At 39.0% G+C, this 13069-nt stretch overlaps 1 protein-coding gene across 1 annotated transcript in view; it reads left to right on the forward strand.

Moving 5' to 3' along the window:
* glud1b (glutamate dehydrogenase 1b) overlaps positions 1–13069 on the forward strand; it is a 35817-nt gene that overhangs the window by 4492 nt on the left and 18256 nt on the right. Inside the window, exons 2-4 of the mRNA XM_061932098.2 lie at positions 4526–4606; positions 4750–4805; positions 9565–9628. Coding sequence (XP_061788082.1) covers positions 4526–4606; positions 4750–4805; positions 9565–9628 — 201 coding nt within the window. The remainder of the gene's footprint in view (positions 1–4525; positions 4607–4749; positions 4806–9564; positions 9629–13069) is intronic.

Raw genomic sequence — 13069 nt, forward strand, 5'->3', positions numbered from 1 at the left:
AGGCGCACCGCATTATAAGGCGCACAGAATAGACGCTACGTTATGCATCCCGTAGTTGCGAGACATGTTGTGGCTCAATATTGGTCCATATATAAGGCGCACTGGATTATAAGGCGCACTGTCAGCTTTTGAGAAAATTTGAGGTTTTTAGGTGCGCCTTATAGTGCGGAAAATACGGTATATTTTTTTTTACATAAGCTGCAAAAAAATAAAAAAAATTTATTTAAAAACTGGTATAATTTTACAGTAAAAGCACTTTTTTTTATTTTTTTTATTTTTTATTTTTTTTACGCATATTGAATAAATGGAATGGAAAAACAATACCACTGTTTTTAGCGGTAACAGTCAAGCAACAGAGCTGCCAGTTTTGTTTAATTTTCCATAAAATCCTCTTTTAATGTTTTAGTGTCTTACTGTATATGGAAAAAAAACAGTACCAAAGTTTGTTTTACGGTAAAAAACTCAGTCGGCGGAATTTAACCGTAAAATCTATTGTCAATTTTGCAGTCTACAATTTGATAATTTGTTTTAAAATCATAAGTAGAGATGTCCGATAATGGCTTTTTTGCCGATGTTGTCCAACTCTTAATATCCGATTACGATATCAACCGATACCGATATATACAGTGGTGGAATTAACACATTATTATGCCTAATTTTGTTGTGATGCATTAAACAATGTAACAAAGTTTTCCAAAATAAATCAACTCAATTTATGGCAAAAAATGCCAACATGGCACTGCCATATTTATTATTGAAGTCACAAAGTGCATAATTTTTTTTTTTTAACAAATCAAAACAGCAGCTTGGAATTTGGACATGCTCTCCCTGAGAGAGCATGAGGAGGTTGGGGGGTTGTATATTGTAGCGTCCCGAAAGAGTTAGTGCTGCAAGGGGTTCTGGGTATTTGTTCTGTTGTGTTTATGTTGTGTTACGGTGCGGATGTTCTCCCGAAATGTTTGTCATTCTTGTTTGGTGTGGGTTCACAGTGTGGCGCATATTTGTAACAGTGTTAAAGTTGTTTATACGGCCACCCTCAGTGTGACCTGTATGGCTATTGACCAAGTATGCATGGCATTCACTTGTGTGTGTGAAAAGCTGTAGATATTACGCGATTGGGCCGGCACGCAAAGGCAGTGCCTTTAAGGTTTATTGCCGCTCTGTACTTCTCCCTACGTCCATGTACACAGCGGCATTTTAAAAAGTCATAAATTTTACTTTTTGAAACCAATACCGATAATTTCCAATATTACATTTTAAAGCATTTATCGGCTGATAATATTGTCAGTCCGATATTATCGGACATCTATAATCATAAGTCAAGCAGATATTTAAGTACAGTATTTATCTTTAACAAAAAATATTTTTGGAATACATGAAAATATATTTATCCATACATTTTCTACCGCTTATTCCCTTCGGGGCCACGGGGGGCGCTGGAGCCTATCTCAGCTACATTCGGGCGTTAGATTTTTGATAATATTGAATTTTAAAAGGTATGCAATTGCATGCAGGACATGATTTTTAATGTATAAAAGGAAAGAACAAATATAATTAGTAAGAAAAAATTAAGCATTTTATTAACTCATATTATTTCCAGGCTTTCACGGGCCATATAAAATAATGTGGCCCCCGGGCCTTGACTTTGACACATGTGGTGTAAATCGTAACACAGCACAAATGCATTTTTTTTTATTGATATCCATTACATGTTTATCGGGATATACAGTACAGGCCAAAAGTTTGGACACACCTTCTCCTCATTCAATGAGTTTTCTTTATTTTCATGACTATTTACATTGTAGATTGTCACTGAAGGCATGAAAACTACGAATGAACACATGTGGAGTTATGGACTTAACAAAAAAAGGTGAAAATAACTGAAAACATGTTTTATATTCTAGTTTCTTCAAAATAGCCACACTTTGCTCTGATTACTTTTTTTGCACACTCTTGGCGTTCTCTCGATGAGCTTCAAGCACTCCTGTGAAGTGAAAACCACTACCTCTCGAAGCTCATCGAGAGAATGCCAAGAGTGTGCAACAAAAGTAATCAGAGCAAAGGGTGGCTATTTTGAAGAAACTAGAATATAAAACATGTTTTCTGCTATTTCACCTTTTTTCTACTGTGTATTGATATAGTTTGAACTGTGCACAAAACGACAAAAATGAACTGAATCAGAAGCGTTTGGCACAATACTGGTCCGTTTTTTAATTTTCAGTGCAGGACAGGTACATTTTTTTTGTAGTTTTTTTGCTGTTCCTTTTTAAAATCAGATGTGTTTATTAGTGGTGAAAGTCCCATGAACACAAGACTCGTGCAAATCGTCAACTTTCCATGAGTCTCGTGCTCGTAATTAAGTGGAAATAAGTCTCTACTATCTTAAAGTGAGCAAATGCAGTGTTTGGCTCCTTTCAACTGCACCAGTTCCAGTTTGACTTCCGCCGACTGTTCCCTTGTCTGATTTGTGGTTCTGGTTGCTAGGATGACGTCATTGTCTCGGTGCATAGGGGGGGTTGAAATTGACCTGGTCTGCTCCTTGTTCCCGTCTTTTCCATTTGACCACAGAGCTCTGGACTGCCCTGCCTCCTTCACGCTCATGATGAAAGATCACGCTGTGGTTTTAGGGGACGCCTGGTAGATTTCCCCTAGCCTGCCATGATGGTTTAATTCAATATGGCGTGACTCGCATGGAAAGTACTCACTTGAACACCACTAATGTGCACTTTAGTGGACATTCTTTGCCTGAACTAGCTTTGGTGTCAAATTACGCTGTTGTTGCATTAGCATGTCGGCTAATACGTGACTACACACACACACACACACACACACACACACACAGACACACATACTAGTTATCATTTGGAATGGGGACCAAGTTTTTGATCATCACTTGTGGGGACCACACTTTCTACAGGTTGTGGAGGCATAAAAAAAATCACCGTATTTTTTGGACTATAAGTCGCTCTGGAGTATAAGTCGCACCGGCCGAAAATGCATAATAAAGAAGGAAAAAAAAACATATAAGTCGCACTGGAGTATAAGTCGCATTTTGGGGGGAAATTTATTTGATAAAAGCCAACACCAAGAATAGACATTTGAAAGGCAATTTAAAAATAAATAAAGGCTGAATAAGTGTACGTTATATGAGGCATAAATAACCAACTGGTATGTTAACGTAACATATTATGGTAAGAGTCATTCAAATAACTATAACATATAGAACATGCTATACGTTTACCAAACAATCTGTCACTCCTAATCGCTAAATCCCATGAAATCTTATACGTCTAGTCTCTTACGTGAATGAGCTAAATAATATTATTTGATATTTTACGCTAATGTGTTAATAATTTCACACATAAATCGCTCCGGAGTATAAGTCGCACCCCTGGCCAAACTATGAAAAAAAACTGCGACTTATAGTCCGAAAAATACGGTATTTCCCCTTTCAAGGTTTTCTTAAACCAGTAAAAATGTTTTCATTGCAACATTTAAAACTGAGCTGACTGTGATAACTGCTGTTCAGTTGTTATATCTTGTATTTGCAAGTGTGACATTAAGTTGGAATTAGAGTTGCAAGTTTAAGATGTTAGATGACTGTATTGTATAGTTCATAGCCTTTTTTTTTGTTTTTTTGTTTTTTTTGTTGCGCCCCAAAAAGTGTTAATACTGTAAGCATTCTACTTACTAAACACCAGCTGTTTGGTTGTAACATGCATCTTAGTTGTAGTTTTCATTAACAAAGGTGTTTGTATCGCCATGTAAAATCGCTAATGCTAATCAGTGGCATATCAATAGCAAAGCCAATGTATATTAGCATCAAGCTCGTGCAACTTTGGAAAATGAAACTTTACTTACGTTGAGTGTTTTTTGAGTCAGTTACCTTGTTGGCATTGAAAATTGTACCTAGAGGTAGTTTGGCTGAGTCCGCTCTCAGTGCTGCTGGAGTGATTGCCAAGTGCCGAAGTGCGGAGAGCCTGCTTAGTACCAATCCCTAAAGATTGCACGAAGGAGCAAAAACTGCCCGGTCGGCATTTATAGCGCTGATGAGTTGACCGTAAACAGTATGACGAATATAACACGCATCACTTTAACGATGACAGCTAAGCGTGGATTAAGCTGATAGGTTGTGGGTTCAAACCCCGGCCGAGTCATACCAAAGACTATAAAAAATGGAACCCATTGCCTCCCTGCTTGGCACTCAGCATCAAGGGTTGGAATTGGGGGTTATATCACCAAAAATGATTCCCGGGCGTGGCACCGCTGCTGCCCACTGCTCCCCTCACCTTCCAGGGGGTGATCAAGGGGATGGGTCAAATGCAGAGGACAAATTTCACCACACCTAGTGTGTGTGACAATCATTGGTACTTTAACTTTAACCACTCCAACGCAGTTCTTGCCATTTAACTAATAAAAGAAAATACATCAGAAGGTTGCCTACAGCCGCAGCTGTTAATGCACATTTTCTGAGGGGGAGAATGTTTTTGTAGACTAAAAGTGTGTTTGTTTGCAACCACTTCAGGTATCCGATACAGCACAGACGTGTCTGTGGACGAGGTGAAAGCTTTGGCCTCTCTGATGACCTACAAGTGTGCTGTTGTTGGTAAGTGACCACTGGCTGGACAGAAGTATTGGGACTGTTTAGGCGCCTCCATTAAAATGCTCCCTCAGTAGTTGGGCGAGATGCATTGATTTTTAGTTCTTGATCTGAGCAAGTCTCCTAAGCGGAAATGTTCTCTGTAACAGATGTGCCGTTTGGAGGAGCCAAGGCCGGAGTGAAGATCAACACCAAGAATTACTCTGTGAGTAAGCAGCGCTGCACAACTACAAGATGGTATTGGGGAAAAGATGAATGTCAAGAGACGTGTTGGTCATGAAGTATGGGATAATTACAAGCTGCCGCTGAAACTCCCGTCATGCTTCAGAGGCTGCTCTATCCTTTCACGCGTGCTCCACCCTTACGCAAATATAACCAAAACCAGTATTTCCTGGCAGTCATGATGGAGGGCAAGCAAATAGAGCGGACCCGGGAAAAATGCAGCCCATTTAAGATTTTCAATCCGGCCCGCTGGACGTTCTACATCATTTTTTTAGACCTTTATCATCAAAACTGTCGCCACCATTATGATGTGCAGTGTTCGTTTTTAAATGACCATAAGTCTTGAACTATAGAAAGTAGGGCTGTGAATCTTTGGGTGTCCCACGATTCGATTCAATGTCGATTCTTGGGGTCACGATTCGATTCAAAATCGATTTTTTTTTTGATTCAACGCGATTCTCGATTCAAAAACGATATTTCCCCGATTTCAAAAGGATTCTCTATTCATTCAATGCATAGGATTTCAGCAGGATCTACCCCAGTCTGCTGACATGCAAGCAGAGGAGTAGATTTTTGTAAAAAGCTTTTATAATTGTAAAGGACAATGTTTTATCAACGGATTGCAGTAATGTAAATTTGTTTGAACTATTTGAACTCCTCCACTTGGGGCAAGATCTCCTCCCCAACCCGGAGATGGCACTCCACTCGGAGTCTTGTTCACGAGTGAGGGAAGAGTGGATCGTGAGATTGACAGGCGGATCGGTGTGGCATCTTCAGTAATGCGGATGCTGTATCGATCCGTTGTGGTGAAGAAGATGCTGAGCCGGAAGGCAAAGCTCTCAATTTACCGGTCGATCTACGTTCCCATCCTCACCTATGGTCATGAGCTTTGGGTTATGACCGAAAGGACAAGATCACGGGTACAAGCGGCCGAAATGAGTTTCCTCCGCCGGGTGGCGGGGCTCTCCCTTAGAGATAGGGTGAGAAGCTCTGCCATCCGGGAGGAGCTCAAAGTAAAGCCGCTGCTCCTCCACATCGAGAGGAGCCAGATGAGGTGGTTCGGGCATCTGATCAGGATGCCACCAGAACGCCTCCCTAGGGAGGTGTTGAGGGCACGTTCGACCGGTGGGAGGCCGCGGGGAAGACCCAGGACACGTTGGGAAGACTATGTCTCCCGGCTGGCCTGGGAACGCCTCGGGGTCCCACAGGAAGAGCTGGACGAAGTGGCTGGGGAGAGGGAAGTCTGGGCTTCCCTGCTTAGGCTGCTGCCCCCGCGACCCGACCTCAGATAAGCGGAAGAAGATGGATGGATGGATGGATGGATGTTTGAACTATTAAATGAACCAAAAATATGACTTATTTTATCTTTGTGAAAATATTGGACACAGTGTGTTGTCAAGCTTATGAGATGCGATGCAAGTGTAAGCCACTGTGACACTATTGTTCATTTAAAAATTGTATTTTTTATTTTTATAAATGTCTAATGATAATGTCAATGAGGGATTTTTAATCACTGCTCTGTTGAAATTGTAACTAATATTGATAATATTCATTTGGTTTGTTCTGTGTCGTGTTTGTGTCTCCTCTCAATTGCTCTGTTTATTGCAGTTTGGTTTTGGAATTGGATTGCATGGTAATGGTATTGCTGTGTATTGTTTTGTTGGATTGAGTAATTAAAAAAAAAAAATTTAAATAAAAAAAAAAATAAATTATCGATTTTTAAAAAATAAGAATAGATTCTGAAACGCACAACGTGAGAATCGCGATTCGAATTCAAATCTATTTTTCCCCACACCCCTAATAGAAAGTATTTCAATGGTTGAAACCTGCACTTTTGAGTGTTATAGGAGTTATTACGGTAATCTACGTCAGTGGTCCCCAACCACCGGTCCGTGACGCATTTGCTACCGGGCCGCACAGAGACATGAAATAATTTATAACCGACCGCATTTTCTCCTACTTAACTTTGGCCAGTCCCACCAGACACACCAATAAGCTTGTTCATAGATGTATTATAAATCTCGCCATTTGCTATATTTGTTGCATCTTTGTTACAAGGGACAATGCACATTAATAAACATCCATCCATCCATCCATCTTCTTCCGCTTATCCGAGGTCGGGTCGCGGGGGCAGCAGCCTAAGCAGGGAAGCCCAGACTTCCCTCTCCCCAGCCACTTCGTCCAGCTCCTCCCGGGGGATCCCGAGGCGTTCCCAGGCCAGCCGGGAGACATAGTCTTCCCAACGTGTCCTGAGTCTTCCCCGTGGCCTCCTACCGCTCGGACGTGCCCTAAACACCTCCCGAGGGAGGTGTAAAGGTGCCAAATCGTAGCCAAAAGCTAGGTTCCATCTGCAGTCCGCAGCATGTTGATGACCTAAGATCAGGGCAGATCAGGAACAAAGTGACCATTGTAGGTAAAGATGGAAAAGTGCTAAATTGTTGCACATAATAATTGTGCTGAAGGAAAAAAAATGCACAAATCCTTTTGGCCTAGTACGTAAGTTAAAGTGCTGGTATTATTGCACATTGTCCTATTACATGTGTAGTTAGAAAAAACGGATGTATTTACGCATGGAAAATTGGACCACAAAAACGAACACTAGTGTATTTATGTATGAAATATTGCACAAAATATGAATACAGAACTTTTAGAGTGGAAATAGTAATCCACAGAAATCTATTGGAACTAATGTCAAGTATTTCCAGCTTTATTATACTGTATATCCATGCTCTTGTCCTTAAATGTGATGTATCACCTATAACCCATCAGATACTAAAGCAAAAAAAAAAAAAGCCCACTACTAGCAAAAATGAGCAAAAAACAAAAGTCTATTGAGAGCTTTTTTGCAAAGGGAAAAGGCCAGGGGCTCCCACTAATTGAATGGTATAGTGCAGGGGTGCTCACACTTTTTCTGCAGGCGAGCTACTTTTCAATTGATCAAGTCGTGGGGATCTACCTCATTCATATATATAATTTATATTTACTTATTTATGAAATATGTTTTTGTTAACAAGCTAAAGGTGTTTAATGATAATGCAAGCATGTTTAACACATCTAGTTAGTATTGTTAACAAGTTAAAGGTCTTTAATGATAATACAAGTATGTTTAACACATAGTTAATATTGTTAATAAATTAAAGGTGTTTAATGATAATACAAGAATGTTTAATACATATAGTTAATATTGTTAACAACCTAAAGGTGTTTAAAGATAATACAAGCATGTTTAACACATATAGTTAATATTGTTAACAAGTTAAAGGTGTTTAAAGATAATACAAGCATGTTTAACACATATAGTTAATATTGTTAATAAGTTAAAGGTGTTTAAAGATAATACAAGCATGTTTAACACATATAGATGCCTTTCTTTCATGAAGACAAGAATATAAGTTGGTGTATTACCTGATTCTGATGACTTGCATTGATTGGACAGTGGTGCTGATAACGTCCGCATTTTCGAATGGAGGAGAAAAAAAAGTCCTCCTTTCTGTCCAATACCACATGAAAGTGGTTTGTTTTTGGCATCTTATTTGTCCAGCTTTCGTACTCCTTTGTATACACTTTACAAGAAATACATTGTCGGCAAACTCCGTAGCTTGCTAGCTTGTGCACGCCAGTTTTCTGAGACTCTTATTTTGTTAGCGCAACTTTGCAGTCGGTCTTTGGAGTTTTGACGACAGGTACGGCGCCAGAGTCTGTTGAAATAAAGTGTTTCTCGCCTTCCAGTCGGTAATTTTAATGAGCTGGCAGTAGCCAGCGTCATCTCAAAAGACCCTCGGGTGCCGTGAATGTCAATCAAGTGACGAAAGTGACGTCATAGTGAAGATTTATGATCGCTCATTTTTAGGACTATTTTTTTAATGCCTGGCTGGTGATCGACTGACACACCCTCCGAGATCGACCGGTAGCTCGCGATCGACGTAATGAGCACCCCTGGTATAGTGAGTTTTTTCATGTATTCATTTTTCATGCACTTATTTGCTATATCTTTCTGCCACACGTGGAATGCCGGTCCGTGGAAATAATGCCTACATTAAATCGGTCCCTGGTGCAAAAAAGGTTGGGGACCCCTGATGTATGTCACAGCAGCTCAGACGAGGAACAAAGCAGAGTGGGTGGGGTTTGTTTTCAGAGGAGCCAGCCCCAAACGCGTGTGTCAGGAACAGATGCGGAAGCAAATTTTTACAACAAATTTCTGCATAAAAGTGATAATATATTGCAGGTGTTTATTACCCCTTTGCATTCATATTTTGCTGTTTGTTACATTTTTGTTGTGTTTTGCTTGATTGTAAAAGATGTCTATCGAGGGGCTGGTCTGAGAAGTAAAAGAGGAGCGATGTTCATATGTTGTTAATATTCAGTGTTTTATTGGTCAAAGTTAAAATTGTGAATCCCACTTTCTTTATTTAATGTACATTTTGGGTGTCCCATTCAGTAAAAAACTGTAAAATTCCATTCCTTTATATTGAGGTGGTCTGTCATAACGTTTTTAGAACTCTATTAGACATTGTGACTTTTAGTATTAGTGTTCCTGGAAAAAAAAGTGACCCAAACACACGTACTGTACAGCAGATTTTTACAGTTAAATGTGTGTATATATACATATTGGCCCCCCAGACACATTTTTTCTCTCAATGAGGCCCCTGAGTCAAAATATTTGCCCAGCTCTGAACTCGGACACTCAAACCATTTGAAAAAAACGTCCTCTTTTGACTTTTCATATTCTTGTCATCCTGCAGGATAACGAGCTGGAGAAGATCACCAGGAGATTCACCATCGAGCTGGCCAAGAAGGGCTTCATCGGTGAGGCTCCGCCCCCTTCCCTTTTTTGGAGTATTTCTGTGTACACCGTTATAGAAGCCGGTGTCTTACACTAATAAACACCAGACAACTAAGTATTACACTGACAGTGTGCAGGGATACAGAAGTGGAGTGGAACCTTGATTTACAAACTTAATCGGTTCTTCAACATAGCTCGTAAATCGAAAAGTGAAGCATGTAAATATGAATCATTGGTTCTTGCCCCAACAGGATACTATTTTAGTAAAAAGATACACACTTTGAAGACACTGTAATGTGCAATATATCCAACAAACATAACAAGGTGGTAATGGAACAACAATGGCAAGCTAAACTGTCAACGCACACACACAAGTCCCTTTGGTGCTTTCAAAAATGCTAAAAACCAACTAGAGGTGGGAATATTTGGTCACCTTACAATTCAGGAGCTACGATTAGATAAAAATAGATTATTGATGCATCTTTAATTTATGTATATTGATGCAGTTTTACATTTCGCTTCACTAAATAAGCATCTATCACTTGCAACTTTAAAAAAATCGATTCAGGAGCTACGTTTCAATTAAAAATAGATTATTGATGCATCTTAAAATTTATGCATATTGATGCAGTTTTACATTTCGTTTCACTAAATAAGCGTTAATCACTTGCAGCTTTTAAAAACTGCATTTTTAATAAGAAATTCCCATCACATTTACCGTATTACCTTTATAGAAATGTGTGCAAAAAATTTGTTTTGTTTTTTTGTTCTGTTCAGCAACTCAGGCAAATCATATAGTTGATGTAGATGCCCATATCTGCTGTACAGATTTACTTTACAAAATAGAAGTGTGGGATCCTTCTCTTGTTTTCTTATTTGTATTTGACTTTATTAAATGGATAGAAAGAGAAAATAATGGAAGACAGGGGGAAATAGCGGGAACAAGAGAGGGATAAGACAGAGACAATAACAACAACAACAACAGAACAGCATCAGCATATACAATATGTATAAATATCATAGTAAAAGTGATAACAAAAGCAGTTAGTGGAGTAAATATTAATAACAGACATTACAATGAACATTCTTCCAAATGGAGCAATACAAATACCAATAGCACTGTTGATAATGAAGAATAATACTAATTACCTCTATTATCAACAATACAATTGAAATACAAAAGAAAGCAGATAAATGGAGCGGAAGAAAGAGAAGCAAACTGTATTAACCTTGTAGATTGTTATAGTAACAATAGGTTAAGCTTTGTCAGTGTGCCGTGTGTTTGTACTGTGCATGTGGATGTATGAACTTTGAGTGTGTAGGTATGTACTGTATTTGTGGCTGTATGTGTGCGCGTATGTATGAATGATTGTGTGTATGAGTATTAATGTGTATTTCTATGTATCGTATTTTTCGGAGTATAAGTCGCACCGGCCGAAAATGCATAATAAAGAAGGAAAAAAACATATATAAGCATACCTGCCAACTACTCCGGTTTTCCCGTAATTAGTACGGTTTTTATCAACCTATTCCGGGTTACGGTTGCAGTGATAAAAAATACGGTTTTTCATTAATTAAAATTTTTTTTATTTTTTTTAAGTTTTATTCACAAAATCGCGTAACAACAATGACAATCGACACTGCTTCTCGTAACTTCCTATCGAGCCATTCCGAATGCCATGCGCGAGGCTATTTATAGCACCGCTGCCAAGCACGAGGCACCAGTTGCCATTGTTTCCAAACGAGCGAACGATCATGGAATCAGCCGGAGAAAAATCGCAAACGAGTCTTAAACCGAAAAGAAAACTGCAGTCATTCCGTGAAGAATATTCAAAAGCCTATCCGGGAATAATTATCCGTTCCAAAAAGGGTGAAAACTACGCGAATTGCACCTTGTGCAGACAAGATTTTTCGATCGGACACGGAGGAATTAGTGATGTAAAAGACCACATTGGGACAAAAAAACACAAGTCTAATGCCGTTGCTAGCGATACAAGTGGAAAACTTTCAACGTTTTTCGTCGCCCAAACAGATTCTTTGGATGTGATAAATGCCAAAGTTTTATTTACGGAGGCAATAATTGAGCATGGACTTCCAATCGCACTGGCTGATCACATGGGACAGTTATTTCGGAAAATGTTTCTCGACTCGAAAATCGCCAAAAAATATGGATGTGGTCGAACCAAAACATCAAACATTATTCAGTGTCTTGGAACAGAATCCTCAAAGTATCGCCGATGTCATGAAGACGGAACCATTTAGCATGTCGACTGACGGCAGCACCGATTATGACGATGTAAAACTGTACCCCATTTGTGTTCGATATTTTGATGACGACATTGGAAAAGTATTGTCAGTACTTCTGTCTTTGAGGGAATGAAATACGGCTTCCACAGGCGAAAACATTTACAAAATACTCGCGGAAGAAATAGACTCAAACGAAATTCCTTGGCAGAATTTGGTTTGCTTTGCTGCCGATAATGCTGCAGTGATGATGGGATCTAAAAAGGGTGTTGCAGCTTTCATTACGGAAATGTCTCCTTCGGTTTACATCGCCGGTAAGTACAGTTCGTAGCATAAAAAAACTCACAAAACATAACATTTTAAGTAAATCTTTTATTACATAAACAATAAATCAAATCAAAAATAATTTCTGTGTACAGTATATCTTTTTATTTCTGATAACGATAACATGTTCAAAACAAAATCATTTCAAACTATTGAAGTTAGCTTACAGAATAAACATGTCAATCAACCCATTTGATTTTTGCTGTAATATTTTTGTTTTGAAAAGTCACTGTGACTGATAGAAAAGTGATGGTTTTAGCAACATTTTAACCTGTCTGAATGCTAATAATCATTTTGCGAAGTGAACAGGCTGAATAAGTGTACGTTATATGAGGCATAAATAACCAACTGGTATGTTAACGTAACATATTATGGTAAGAGTCATTCAAATAACTATAACATATAGAACATGCTATACGTTTACCAAACAATCTGTCACTCCTAATCGCTAAATCCCATGAAATCTTATACGTCTAGTCTCTTACGTGAATGAGATAAATAATATTATTTGATATTTTACGCTAATGTGTTAATCATTTCACACATAAGTCGCTCCTGAGTATAAGTCTGTGAAAAAAAAACTGCGACTTATTGTCCGAAAAATACGGTACGTGTATTTGTATGTACAATATATTTGTCTCCCAGTATGTGCGCACTGTCACTAGTCATGATTCTCTGGGCTGCACGCTTGTGGAGGTGCTCGACACTCTTCCACACCTCACTTTTTACCTCGGTAGTAATCACACACAGTCCCCGTGCTTGTGGAGGTGTCCTGCATGTCGAGATCGCCACTCCCGCTCGTATTTTATTGAGTAAACACTTCCTGTCTTTTACTTTTGATGCGTCGGGGATTTGGAGAGTAGGTTGTGCAAAATCTATTAGTGGGGGGAAACACT

This window comes from Nerophis lumbriciformis, linkage group LG39 (genome assembly GCF_033978685.3).
Source record: "Nerophis lumbriciformis linkage group LG39, RoL_Nlum_v2.1, whole genome shotgun sequence".
NCBI classification, from domain to species: Eukaryota; Metazoa; Chordata; class Actinopteri; order Syngnathiformes; family Syngnathidae; genus Nerophis; species Nerophis lumbriciformis.